At 44.9% G+C, this 15,035-nt stretch overlaps 1 protein-coding gene across 2 annotated transcripts in view; it reads left to right on the top strand.

Annotated features, from left to right (window-relative positions):
- Nucleotides 1-15,035, top strand: part of RSBN1L (round spermatid basic protein 1 like) — a 473,016-nt gene that overhangs the window by 386,111 nt on the left and 71,870 nt on the right. For both annotated transcript variants that reach the window (XM_069628044.1, XM_069628045.1), the window contains exon 7: nucleotides 9,205-9,313. In XM_069628044.1, coding sequence (XP_069484145.1) covers nucleotides 9,205-9,313 — 109 coding nt within the window. The remainder of the gene's footprint in view (nucleotides 1-9,204; nucleotides 9,314-15,035) is intronic.

The raw sequence follows: 15,035 nt of genomic DNA, 5'->3' as shown, positions 1-15,035 counted from the left end.
ATGCAAACTCTCCCTCTGTTCCCTCTGTGGCTCTTCTTGGTCATACTGCCACTTTACGTGCTTACCAAATCTGATGATGGCTGCCAGAATAGGGGCTTAGGGAGAGGACTGTCATTTGATGGGGGCAGTATGACCCAGAGGACAGTGATTGGTTTAAAGGAGAAATACAGTTTTTAAGTGAAAGTGAAACTTTTTTTTTACAGAGATGTCCCAACCTGACGAGGGGGAACATTCATGAGCATGTGAATCCATGCCAGACCCATGCTGGAGAACAATAGTTTCAGGTAAGTAACTTGTTCCTAATTCTGGTGGACTGCAATAAAGTCCCATAGCTAGTCTGCAGGCATCCCCATATCCCGAAAAGTTAGACATCATTTGTTGAGATCTACATAATCAAAGGCCGCCACCAGATCCATAAAGGCCACATAAATGTGTTCTTTGATCTATAATGGCGATCTGGTGGCAACGAGATGGAGTTTCAAGGCTTAGTAGCAGTGCCCAGGCCTGATAGAAAACCCACCTGGATGGGCATCATTGTTAGGTTTATGGCTCACCTGAGACTTGACATGCAGCAGATGCGTGAGCTGGTCCGGCGTCACTGTCGAAAATTGGAGTCTTGAGGAAATGGCGGTCCTCTCTGGACACCACCTTGATCAACACCGACTGGGTAGCGTCTTGAGTGAATCTCCAGAAACAGGGGGGGGACAATGAGTTAAAGGTTGACGGAATTCTTGGGTCGTTGCAGGAAATATTCTGATTCCAGGAATGAGTCCGAACAGGATGACATGCAGAAAGGAGGAAATAAGAGGCTGGAGCAGGTTCTCGTATGAAGAGGAAGAAGGGACTCAGAGAGGAGCTGGAGCAGAGAATCAAAAGGGTCTAGCAGACTAGAGGCCAAACCAGCAGGAATAAAGAGGCATGGGGAAATGGACAAAACAAGGCAGCTGGAGGCAAACGAAGGAAAAGGCAAAAAGGTAGGCAGAACTACAGATAGCAACGAGGTGAGAAACCGCACTGAGCTTAGGAAGAAAACAATATCTTAGCATTGAAACACACAGGTATGTGTGCATCAGTGTCTGAAATAGTTGGACGTTGGTCCTACGGCCACTGTACTGATTAAAGCGTACATGCAGTCATGATTAATGAGGCATGCAAGCGTAGGGCTTGTTGCGGTCGCCATCTTGGAGGTGGCAAAATGGGTCATAGAGGGAACAATGGACACTATGTGCCAAGGATGTTTCCATCTTTGCCAGACAGACCAGCAGGAGGCACAGGGAACCGTGACAATCATATCATTAAACCCAAGATTGTAACCTATCCAATATGATTTTTGCAGAAATCTTACAGGAGTTATCCATCAGTGATATTGGGCATATCATTATCGAGTTCCTGCTCTCTGGGTACTGATTCAATGCTACCACTGCATTAAATGCTCTACAAAGCAAATGAGCCCAAACCTCTAAATGAAGTTTGAAAAAACCTGATGGAGAAAGTCAGGACCCAGGCTTTTTCCTGCTCTTCAGTGCTGAAACAGCTGTCAGTACTTCCTCTTCCCTAATTGGAGTTTTCATTCAAAGAAGCTAAACGATAAATTCCAAGATGTTGAACATACTACTCGAGGAAAGGCAACTACAACAACCTTTCTCGGGAATATGCCTCTATCTGAAAATCTGCAAGCCTACCTTGGGAAAATAATGGAGTTTGTCAGTACTACTGCATGTATACTGATGCTAGGTCAGATGCATAGGTCGGTCAAGCAGTACTTGAGAACCTCGTTAGGCAAGGAAAATATCTCTTCATTGTCCTGGCTAGATAATACTGCTGGGAAAGGTAATCAAACAAGCATTTTAATCTACAGAAAATGTGATGCCTTTTGGGTTTAGCCGGCGGACTGGTTTCTCTTTCCTTTCAGCAGCTTTCTTCCTCCTGCATGTTTACCAACGCTTGATAGGTTACGAGGTGAACAAAAGTGCTCCGAAAAGACATATATTTACTCAGTATGTTGTTAAACCATTTATTGGTATTGTAGCCGCTAACCACTAGACGGGTTGAAATGTTATAATCACCAACTACAACAGCTTGTACATGATTTTACTTGGTGTTTTGGGAATTCTGGTGGGTTTCCATTTTGTACTGGGTGTCCGTGAGTTGGGTCATTTGAATCCTGTTGTTTTTAACAACTTTTCTCCACTCAAGGCAGGATCAGAATGTACAACTATGATGCGGTGGTGAGTCGGGATTTTGTGGGAACTGGAGTGATAGTCGGATGTTGGAGGGTGCTGTTTGGGTGTTTTCATATGTGTAATGGCTAGCTTTTGCTATCTAGTTGTCATGGATGCTTTAGTGGGGCAGTAATACTGCGAAATGTTCAGGAGTGCTAATTATATGTTGAGCAGATCTAGTTTTGTGGAATCATTGCTCATGTCCTGGACTTTTAGTGAATTTTGACACACATTGACCATTGGCACATGGTTATTGTAGGCCTTGTTTTCTTTTAATGTCTGCGGTAGCGAGACTGGCATCAGGAAATCAGTCATATGGGTTACTCTCGAAGTTGTTTGCTAGCAATTCTCTCTCCGTCAAAATGGAATGTTTTGGAGTGCCTGTGCCCGTCACCTTTAATTGGATTGGGTCATACTCATGACATTTTGTTGTGTTAATGTTGGAGCTTTAATTATGCAATGTGCTTCCTATTTTATGATGGCATTGACTGATACTTCAAATTGCAAGGTTGGGGTGATGTGGGGGACGCTAGTTGCATTTATGTGACACGTCACTTTGAATGCCTTGATTTCTCAGAGACATCATCAGTATTTGATGGACATATTCGATGCATGTTTGGTGTTTTCCTTGTGCATGGTGTTTCATTTTGTTCATGTGGGTAGCTTTATGTGTTTTACATTGTTTGTCTAATTGGGGCTGCATCAATGTTGATTCGGTCTAGTTATTGATTATTTATTCAATGCTTCATTTATTTTGGGACTCTCAAAATAGTGTCATTTCTCGGTTGTGGTGAATGGTGATTTAAGGTGGAGGAGGCAGTCTTGAATTAATGCTGAGGTTACTGTGGTGGAAGTGACCAGCTTGCTTCGAGTGTGGGATATGGCCTTGTGGGGAGGCGGTGTGTTTCTGTATGGATCGGATTGTGGTGGTGGAACTGTTGTGGATTTACGTTGAGGTTATTGCTGTGATATTGAGTTGTTGATGTAATTTGATCGAGTTAACTTTAAGGTTGCCCTTTTTGGGTTATAGGGGTTTTATTGGGGAGTTCGGGTTATTTAGGAGAGGAGTCCAGGGTGTTGGGCTTCTTGGAATGTGTTTTAGAATTTTTTTCTATAAGCTGTTCTTAGTGTTTTGCATCTGTTTCAGAGGGGGGGGTTGGCATTTCCTGGTGGGGTCACAAATAATTTTGAAGGTTGGTTGCAGGGATCACTTTTGCATCGGCCGGGGGAGGATAAGCTGTGTTTGAAAATGGGGGATCAAATGCGAGTTGTCTCCTGGAATGTGAATGGTCTGAACAATATACAGAAAAGACGGAAAGTTTTGGCTTATCTGAATGACTTAAAAGGAGAGGTCTATTTTCTCCAGGAGACACACCTTTTGAAAGGTGATTTGGATGCTTTGAGGAAAGGTTGGGCAGGGAGGGCTTATGGTTCATCTTTTGAGTCACGGTCCAGGGGTGTGGTTATTCTTATTAGGAAGCATGCAACGATCAAGGTTGTCAAAGAAATATGTGACAGGGAAGGTAGAATGGTTGCTATTTTAACTAATATTCAGGGTAAAGAAGTGACTTTTTGTAATGTTTATGCTCTGACGTCGGATGATGGTACCTTTTTCAGAAAGGTGGCTCAAACAATTCAAAACCTGAAGTCCAGTAACATAATCTTAGGGGGGGACTTCAATACAGCTATGGACAGGAGTAGTACCAGACATTGCAGGAGGGTTGACATGCAATCTCTGGCTTTTCGGGATCTGCTGGAGGAACATAATCTGAAGGACTGTTGGAGGATTGACAATCCTTCAGTGAGAGAATATGCTTTTTATTCCAGTGCACATGCTACGTATTCCAGAATTGATATGATTTTGATGGCAGGAGACATGTTGCAAAACTATAAAAGGAGTGATATGGGTAATATTGTGCTGACTGACCATGCACATGTTTCGGTGGATTTGAAGAGGAGTTACACTTTGTGTAGATCAAAATCTTGGAGACTAAATACTATATTGTTGGACAATCTAGATGAGATGGACAAAATTGCGACTGAAATTGACTATTTTGTTGAGGAGAATTGTACTGGTGAAGTAGGATCTGGTATGATATGGGAGGCATTCAAGTGCACGGTTCGGGGTATGTTTATTAGTCTGGCGAGTGGTTTGAAGAGAAAATGGGACAATACACAGAATGTACTGGAACTGAAGATTAGGGACTTGTCTGGGGTTCTGATGGATCCTACGAGAGTGGACTTGCTTCCCGAGCTAAAAAGGTTGAAAAGAGAGTTGAGGGAGCTGATATCTAATAGGGTGGATAAGAGGTATTTTCATCAAAAATGTGCTTATTTTGAACATGGGGAGAAATGTGATCGCTGGTTAGCGTATTGATTGAGGTTGAGCGAATCTGAGCGCTTGATCATGTCTATTACAGACTCTAATGGCCAGGTCACTTTCTCTCCGGAAGGTATAAATGAGGTATTCAGACAGTTTTATGAGGAATTGTATAAGAATGAAACCCATATTGATGCAGAGAATGGAGATTTATTGGAGGGGGTTCAAGTTCCAGATATTTCTTTACTAGAGGGAGATATCACGGTTGAGGAGGCCAAACAGGCAATTTCGAAATTGAATGTTGGTTGGTCTCCGGGGCCAGATGGACTGCCAGTGGAATTCTATAGGTGGTTACCTAACTCTGCGTTGACGCTATTGACGGACATGTATAAGACCTCAAAGGCTAGGGGTATACTTCCTGACACTACTAGACAAGCTACTATTTCTGTCTTTTTAAAGAAAAACAGGGATGAATCACTGGCGTCCAGTTACGGACTGATTAGTTTAATTAATGTGGACAATAAGATTCTGGCTAAGATTCTAGCTCTGCGAATAGAAAATCTTTTGCCTAAATTGATAGATCGGAATCAGTCTGGTTTTGTTAAAGGTAGGATGACGTCCAGTAACATGCGTACACTGCTTTGTACTATCGCGAAAGCGTCAGAGTTGTCGGAAGACTCGGCTGTTCTATCACTTGATGCGGAGAAGGCGTTCGATAGGGTTGATTGGCAGTTCATGTTTAAAGTATTGGACAAGATGGGTTTTGGGATTCAATTCTGTTCATGGATTAAACTGCTGTATACTAGGCCTACAGCTGATGTTAAAACTAATGGTCTGAGATCCACCCTTTTGAATTGGAACGTGGCACAAGACAAGGATGCCCATTGTCACCTTTGTTATTTGTACTTAGTATTGAACCTTTGGCTATAAATTTGAGAAATGAGGAGGGTTTACAGGGCATAAATTGTTGGGGAATGCAGCAAAAAATTTGGTTATACGCAGATGACTTATTATTGGTCCTCAAGAACCTTGGAGAGTCAGTGCCGGTTCTTATGAACATTCTCGAGGCCTTTCACCAGTGCTCTGGATACAAGATCAACTGGGCAAAATCAGAGGTTTTACCATTGGTGCCGCTGTGTGACAAACAATTTATTACCAGACTGGGCTTTAAGTGGTGTGCTGATAAACTACTGTACTTGGGGGTTTGGATTTTGCCCACTGTTGCTGATTTTGTGAATGTAGATATGACTATGGTGTGTAATAATTTCAAATTGGATTTGGATAGATGGTGTTTGTTGAACCTTTCCCTTTGGGGGAAGCTGAATGCTTAAAAAATGGTGTCGACTCCTAGAGTAAACTTCGTTCTGAGTATGGTTCCATTAGACATTGGAAAACATTTTTGGCGTGAGTTAGATAGACTTATGCAGGAGTTTCTGTGGGATCGCAAACCTCCGCGTCTGAAAATTAGCAAACTGCAATTGCCTTTGTCCAAGGGTGGGCTAGGGGTCCCTAATTTCAAGGCATACCATCTGGCTTTTATGGCACGGAATATATTCGCTTTTCTCAAATCGGAGCATGACGATTGGGTGTGTGCTGAGTCTAGCCATGTAGGCCCTTTGTCGCCTGGGGCTGTGTTGACCAGTAAGCCACGTCGAGCTGAGATGGTAGGCCCACTGATCAGGAGTTTGCGGAACTCATGGGTGGCATTGTGTGAGTGTTTGGGTTTCAATGCTCTGAAAGATCCGAGTGCTTCCGTTTGGCTGAATCCAAGTATTACACATGAGGGAAACATTTTGTTCTGGCATGAGTGGTACCTGGCTGGGGTGCGGTGGATTGGCAATCTGTTCAGTGGCTTGAATTGGATGACGGCTAGGGAGATACAGTTGAAGTTTGACATTCCTACTTTTCGCCTGGCAGATTATCGGAAGATCAGGAGGGCGGTGGGGGCTGTGGATATGGAAAGGAAAATCAATACAGACATGCTTGGTTGGGAGCCTGGGGTGAGTGGATGTGGCCTAGTTAGTTATGTTTATAGACTGGTTGTGTCCGATTATCAGGCTAATGATGCTTTAAGATTAGATTGGAATGAGAGAATTGGTGAAGACATTACAGAGGATGATTGGATGTGTATTTGTGAGAATGTGACGCTGTGTTCTTTGAGTCTTTCAGACAGGTCGCGTCAAATAAAGATCTTGAATAGGACATACTGGACGCCTGAGATAATGATGAAGAGGGGTATGTGTAACAGTTCTGAATGTTGGGCATGCTTACATGAGGTGGGCACCTTTGAGCATATGTTGTGGGAGTGCTCAAGGGTAAGGGGTCTGTGGTTTGAATTTGAACAGATCTGTGAAAAGATTCTTGGAGAGAAGGTTCGTATGGATTTTAAGATCATAGTACTGGGTAGTGGGGATTTGTTGGACAACCTGACTACTTCTCAGAAGAAATGGATCTTTCGAGGGGCAATGGTGGGGAAGAAACTAATTTTGAGACAATGGAAAACATCTACTCCTGTTACTATTGAGGAGTGGATTGCAGAGATGCATTCTCTAGCGGATATGGATAGAGTGCTGTATCGGAGAGAAAAGAAGGATGCGTTATTTAATAAGATTTGGGGCAAATTTCCTTTATTGTATTAGACCTGTTTATTGATTATAATGTGACTCCTTGAGGGGAGGGGGGTGTTTTCTGATGTATATAGTTTTGTTGGTTTTGATATGGTTAGTGCATGATGTTATATTATTGTACATATATTTCTATGATATGAACTTTTTGAAAATAAAATGTAAAAAAGAAAATGTGATGCCTGAGAAATATAACTAGCTTACAAGTGAAATTATTCAGCATAGTTATTTTTCTACCTATATATATAATCCACCCCACCACCCTGGAGTGAGACAAATCAGAAACTATGTTTTGGCATAGATGTGTGTGTAGTAGAGGTAATCAGGATGGATAACTAACTATGCTAGGAATTGGGTTGCACGATAAAATGACCCATGTTATTGCTTTTCATAATGGTCTCTATGATTATATTGCGTCTCTGGGATTTGTACCTCACACCGCTGGCATTTGCATGTTCTCAATGCACTCTGAAAATCTGAGAGAGACTGGAGTGTATTCAGTTAGTGTGAAGAGAGGAAAAAGATAGCTATGCTGCTGCATTTTTCTTAATCGATTATTTTCTTAAGCTGACGCGTAACTTCAACAAACTCGTGAATCTATGAAATATATGAATGCTGGACACTTATTTCTTGTGATAAGTAACCTATAATGTTCAAATGTTTTCCTTCTTTTTTCACTGATTCAATAAACCTGTATAAACTAATGGGAAAAATTAACCTGTTAACAGCCCTACAGATATGGATCAGCCACTTTTGCTCCCTAAAAATAGGCAAATGCTCCCCAAAAATAAAAACGGCAGTAAAAATACTCTCAACAAAAAATAGGAAACAGACACATAGGAGTTTGTCCCCTTGGCTTCCCCCACACAGCTCCATGAATATGTATGGACCAGGAGTACACATAGTGCCACAGGAAGATACTCTCATTATTACTGCCTGACCTGAAGAGCTACAAATGCATATTTTAATGTGCATGAATAACTTGATGCAAAGAAACATAATTATTACAAACATTTTTGTTTTACAGTTAACTTATTTTCACTTGCTTATAAAGACACAACCATTTTGAAAGAGACTTCCCTTTTTACTGCTAAAAAAACTTTACTAACAACTTTAAAAAATGGGGAGTAAAATACTAAAACAACAGAATCTTATACGGAGCACTGCCTGTTAAAAATGTGCATTTTGATAATCTCGACCTGTTTTGGAAAACACAAAGTAGTGATTTTGTTGGTGCCATTAACACAGAATGGGCACCTTGCAATTTTTCAGAAAAATCATCATGTTGGGCTATTTTCAAAGATTGAGCAAAAGAAAATCCTAGTTATCACTTTAATTATCATTTGGGAGAAAAAGGACTGGCATTTTGTCTGCCTATCTTTTATAAAAACGCATTTTTTTCTGGGAGGGTGATGTATTCAATCATGCTGAAATCTAATAAAGCCTAGACCTTAGTAGGATGGTGCAAACAAAATTTAAAACTAAAATGTTGCCAGTGCAAAACATCTGGCAAGTAGGAAAAAAAAGTTTCTATCTGTTCAAATCATCTTTACTTTTGCCCTCAATTAGGGGGGGTCATCACAAGTTGGGCGGTATCCCGGCCGTAAATCTGCTGGGATAACACCCAACGCAAATAACGTTACCGCAACTTGGTCCGTTGCTATTAGTGCCGGATCCCGAATTGCTAATTTCTTCCAGAGTCCATAGGACCGACTCTGAGGGTATATTTGGCGCAAAAATTGACAGAAAGCGGACAGATTTACCTCCATTTCAAAGCTGGGGGTAAATCACAAACTTTCTGCCCAAACTCGTGATTGTGCACAGCGGTGATAGCGTTACCGCCGCATTTTTACCACTCCACCCAACCGGTGATGAGGCCTTAAGTCGTCTAACCTGGACCTCCTTTTTCCATTCACAGCATTGTTTGTTTCAGCTGCCAAGTGTCTTCGATCACATCCTGATTTGCAACACTTCATATATTCCAATGCAACAAAAACGTTTTCTGTGCACTGTTGAATTTCTATCATTTTTCTTTTAGGCCTGATCAGCCTCGAATAACCAAAGATGTAATATGTTTTCATGCTGAAGATTTCTTAGAGGTCGTTCAGCGGCTACAGCTAGATTTGTATGAACCACCACTATCGCAGGTAACAATTTTAAGGCGTATTTTACATTGATGTTTGCATAATATGTTAGGGTGCTCTTTTCGCTCCAAAAAACTAATTCTGGACTTTTTTCAACATGTGCAACCACGAGAAAATGTTAAATATTGTCAAGGGCCAAACAATCGCAGTGCTCTGAAGCATAAGCAATAAAACACTTGATAAACCTAAAATAAATTGAAAATGTTATATTTGCTACTTGAAGACGTAAGGGATCACTGGCTGGGAAAGCAAAATTTTACTTTTTTCTATTTCTCCAACAAATTTGCAATGGGGTGAGTTGAGTGATGGAGACCATGTACAATACTTGGATTTAGTTAAAACCTTATTTACAGTTCTAGCTGCAAAAGGAGTAGGGAAAGAACTGTGGTTCGAGCTAAGAAAATATTTGAATGATAGAACTTTCTACAGTTTAAAAATGCTGAGCTTAAAACACATAGTAAATTGGAGGCTTACATGAAAGCTTTTCTACAGTTGTTGATTACTGTTATATTAGGATGCATACTGTGCTCCACTGGTCTCCAAGCACCCTGGTCGATGTGAAAGAGTCAAATGGATAAAGTTAGTGGGGAGGGAGGGGAAAATGCAAGCTAGCTTTGCTGTTCTGTTGATGCATGCTTCAGAATAGAGAGGCATGTGTGTCAAAAGGATCGCGACCTGTGCCCATGGTGCTAGGGTTCATTGGGCCGGGGTATGGTATTAAGTTGGCTGTAGAGGTATAGTGTATTGATGTTTGATGTCTGTTGAGAGAGTTCTTGATGTGGCATGTGTGGAGGGCTAAATTGGTAGACCTATTGTGTTTGAACATAGAATTTGAGTGTTACTGCAGGGGAGTAGTCCGAAGTCTTGATGGGCAGACAAACCTGAAACTACATATAGCAGATTGTAACATGTAATAGCAAGGCTTCTGAAGAAGCATGGACGTCATTACAAAGCATTAAGTCATAGACCAGCATGGGAAAGGCCTGGTGTCCTTCTCATGCTCCTACCACTAGCCTCTTGCAAATGGATCCCATTTCACTTTCTCACACTGAAACTATCGGACCCTGCATGTCTCTTCTCTCTCTTTCACTCTCTAAACTGATTATCCAAACATATTTTTCTTTTTCTCTTTTAAACAAAGTTTTATTGAGGCTAAGTGTACAGAGGATGGCCAAAACAACAAGGAAAAAGGGGGCCTTCACCTAATAAAATAAATATGATGGATGCTCTAAATAGAACCTGGGTACGGCCATGGTAACATAATTGAGGGGGGAAATAAAATGCTCAACCAAAGATTTCTAATGACCTCTGGGTCAGATTCTTTAGTCCTTTATTTTTTTCAGGGGTTCCCAAATCCTTGCGTCATAGCCTCAGGTTTTAGGGTTTCTCATGCCTAACTTCTTAAGGTGATCAAGTAGGTCCAACATCTCTCGCCTCCTTGAAGACCTTGACGTGCTTGCACTCACTGACGTTGTTCAAGGCTAGCTGTCACTGCTTTTGACACTCTTCTCCCCGAGGGCTACAAGATCCTGTTCGTCCCGCCTGGTGGTGGAGTGGCTCCGATTTTCCCAGTGTGGGTTTGTGCCATCAATATCCCCACTCAATCCTATTCCTCCTTTGAATGCCTTGTCTGTAGGCTGTCCCCCCTACCCTCTCCCTCACTCTCGCCGCCCTCTACAGGCCCCCTGCACCCACCTTCATATTGGAGTGGCCAGACCTCTCCTCCTCTCTCTTTGCCTCCTCCCCCAAACTTCTTCCTTGGGGACTTAAACATCCACCTTGACTGTTCAGATTTGGCCACTACACTCGTTCGTGACCTCTCTGACTCTCTTTCCTGCACTAGTCTTCCCTCTGGCCCAACCCACAGTGCTGGGCACACACTGAATGCACTCATCTTTACAGACATCCCTCTTACTACCCCCCTCTCCTGGTCTGACCACTCTCTCCGACCGATGAAGCGTGTCAATCACTGCATTTACCTCCACCTTCATCCCTCCTCCCGCCCCTGCCTTCGACTCTCCTTCTGACTCTGCTCTTGCTAACCTCCATCCCTCTATCTCTAACACCCCGGACATCCTTGCCCGTCATGAAGCCTGCCTCCAAACGCAACTCTTGGTATGACTCCGACTTGGCAGCTGTGAAACTCAAGTGCAAAGCTTCAGAGGGGAAATGGCAGGCCTCCGGTACATCCTCTGACAAACTGGCCTGCTCCAAAGGCAATCTCAACTCACCATCTGTTCCAAGAAGAGGGTCGATGACCAAGCCTGTATCACTGGTGCCACCAATAACACAAGTGAAATCTTTAAAATCTGCAAGGAACTTGATAATCCTACTGCAGTCCTCCCCCCACACCCCACCCCCATGCAACCTCACCTGAAAAGGCCCTATGCAATGCACTGGCTTCCTACTTCTCCAAAACTCTGGACATCCTGTTCTCGCTGTCTTTTACTCCCCTCGCCATCTCCACCGTCCCTTGCCTCTCTTGGCCCCCCGGTCCTCCGCCCATACCCTCTTCCTTCTCTCCCATTACACCGGACGAGGTCACTAGAGTTGTCCGCTATATGAACGTCTCCTCCAAACAGGTGCTCTCCTGTTTTTTTAGAACCATCAAGGATAACATCACCCCTCTCGCCCCAGCCTTGGCCGACCTCTGTAATCATTCCTTCACCCAACCTCTCTAGCACTCCCTTGTGCACCCTCTCCTAAAAAAAGCCATCAGCTGACCCTTCTTGCCTGGCTAACTATCACCCTGGCTGGGTTCCGCCATGATCACCAGTCCGGTTTCAGAGCTTCCATAGGCACAAACTGCTCTCCTGAACACTTGTGAAGACCTGCTCTCGAATCGGGACTCAAACTCTCCCTCTGTTCTTATCGATCTTTCATCTGCTTTTGAAAAAGTCAACCACTCCATCCTCATAAATCATCTCCATGATACCCTTGGCATCAAGGACTGGGCCGTGGTTGTCCTTTGAGCTTCCTTCCTCCTCTGCCTCTCCTTCCTCTCTCATGCCTTGTCTGCTATCCAAGTGTGGTGCTCATCCAACGATCTCTGTCTTAATTCTAGTAAGACGAAGATAATTCTCAATGGGATGCCGGCTCCCTGCTTCCCACCCACTCTCTGGCCACCGACCTTGGGCCCCCTCCCCCTCCTGTGAGGCTAAACACCTTGGGGTCGTCTTTGACTCATCTCTCTTTCTGTCCGCTTATCACCGACCTTGCCAAGAAGTCCAACTTTCAGCTCCACCTCCTCAGAGGCATTCTCACTTTCCTCACCTTCCCCCAGAAGTTCAATGTCTCCAGAGCTCTGGTTCTCTCTAGGCTGGACTACTGCAATAGACTCTTCCTCAATCTGCCTCTTTCCTCCCTTCACCCTATTCAACTTATCCAGAATAGAGCTGCAAGACTTCTCCTTGGCCTCAAACCCAGGGACCACATCTCTCCAACCTTGAAATTTCTCCACTGGCTCACGGTGCCATTCATGGATCAAATTCAAGACCCTTTGCATCATCCACAAGGCTGTCTCGGACCTCTCTACATCCATCTTTCTCTCCCTAAGTACCTCCCCGCTAGATGGTCCTCTAGCTCCAGCCCTCTGCAGGTCAGATGCTTCAGAAAACAGGGAGTGGGAGTAGATCCCTTTCCTCAGCAGGTTCCTCCCTCTGGAACGCACTCTCTGCCCACCTTTCATCCTCTTCCTTCTTTCTCCCCCTGCCCTGCTAATTGTCCTACTGCTGCTGGGACCTGTGCCTGGTCCTTCCCGAGTCATACAGGTGCCAGCCGCCCCTGACCTGTCTCCCTCAGCATCCCCTTTCAGCACTTGTCCTCAGGCCCCCTTCCCCGGATTAACCTGAATCTAGTCCACCCTTTCCACTGCACTCATTTTTCCATCTCCCCTTCTCCCCTGGCACTTGCCCTTGTTGGCCCCTTCAGCACTTCTCACCCCCTTGGGCCCGCCACTTCAGCCCTTCACCCCCTCCCATCCTTCTGCCTCCCCCTACACAAACTCCACCCCCACCCCGGTACCCTGCACTTATCACCTTATCTGTTTTTCTTTTTCCTATGTGTCCCTCCCCCCACACGCGTTTTTGTCTTGTGAGGCCTGGAAACACTTGTGTATAAGCGCCATACAACTGCAGAATAAATAAATACATAAATAAAAATCTCTTTGCCAATGACTGAAAACATACCCACCTCCTCCGGATATTCTCCCACATCCTCCTCTTTAACTTCAATGTTACCCAGATTATTTCCAGGTCTGTTCTACCATTCTCCATCACGCTTTCACCAGCATTCTTTTTCTTCACCAATTTACTGATACTCTTCACACAGCTCTTTTCTGTCTTGACCAACCTCATTAAATTGTCCCCATCCACCTCCTGATATACTCCACCCACCATCTTCTCATCCACCTTTATTTCTCCTCACCCACCTCCTTATATTTTTATGTCCCTTCCCCTTTCCTCCATACTGCCTGGGCGTCCCTCGATAGGGACAGGAGATGGAACCTTTTTCCCCTTTAAATTTAGAAGGGTGCGACCCTGACTCTGCCCACCTAAGCCAGTTCCCTTTTCCGCGTCAACGGGAACAGGCCGATATCACCAGCGCTCCTGGGTTTGGCCCCTGCCATGTAATCCCACATGCTCTTCCCTGGATACTTTCTTCTGTCTTTTTGTTTTCTTTTATCAATCAGGTACTCTGTCCTTTGGCACCCCACTCCTCCCTGGCGCATGTCGACTTCATCAGGCTTCAGCAGATGTCCAGCCGGGGAGGGGCTCTTCCCTATGTCCGATTCCCCACGCACTTTGCCTCCGCTGCCTTGGCCTCGACCACGGCTGGGAGGGTTGGTCCGCGTGTGACGTGCTTACACTGCGGGCCAGCTTGGTGGAGGGAGCTCTTCGAGAAGTTGCCTCCAGAGGACTTGAAGGACTTCCTCAGACATAAGTCAAGGCCCAAGGTAGGTCCGCTTTTTTCCATCGCACCCCGCAAGAGCGACTCTTTCCCATGGCAACACCTGAGCGAGATGAACTTTTCAGGTTCTCGCACTAGCACTGGTATCCAGGCTAGTTCAGCTACCGGCCGCCAGGCCAAGGGGTCATTAGATCCTTCCGCAGACAGTGCTAGGGGATCGCAAGGTTCTTTTACCAGGTGTGCACCCGAGGGGCTACGCCCTAGTACCGACCAGATGTCCGTGGCGGCGCCTGCACGCAGCACTACTGAGGGCAACACACCTACCAGGCCCCGTCCTGAGGTGCAGGGTAGGTCTTATGCTCTACCGCCACGAGTCCTGGACGAGGCCGGGCCCAGTGAGCCAAGCACCACGACTTTGGCACGTGGCACGCAGCTCGACAAGATGGCTGCCGTGCCAGACAAGATGCCCGCTCGTCCTATACTGCACCTTGGAACGGAGCAGGTGGGTGAACGAGTTACAAGGTGGGACTGGTGTCGACCAGGTACGTGGCCTACGGCTTATCCATCTGCATCACATGGTAGGTTTACGCTGCTGCCAGTTAGACAGAGTACGCACCGGCCCCAGTAGCCGCCCGCTTCCCAGTCAACATCACCTGCCACCCCACCCACCTGTGAGGACAGGTTCTTTGAAAAGTTCCTCACTCCCATGAGATCTCCTCAGATAGGGGCCATCCTCTGGGATGTGATCATGGACATGCTCCCTCCGGCCCCCTGCCTGCACCTATTGTCATTCCTCCTATGGCTACAGCGCTGCAGG

This window comes from Ambystoma mexicanum, chromosome 12, assembly GCF_040938575.1.
Source record: "Ambystoma mexicanum isolate Mex_15411 chromosome 12, UKY_AmexF1_1, whole genome shotgun sequence".
NCBI classification, from domain to species: Eukaryota; Metazoa; Chordata; class Amphibia; order Caudata; family Ambystomatidae; genus Ambystoma; species Ambystoma mexicanum.
Note: the sequence above shows the minus strand (reverse complement) of the source record. Positions and strands in the feature narration are given on the sequence as shown.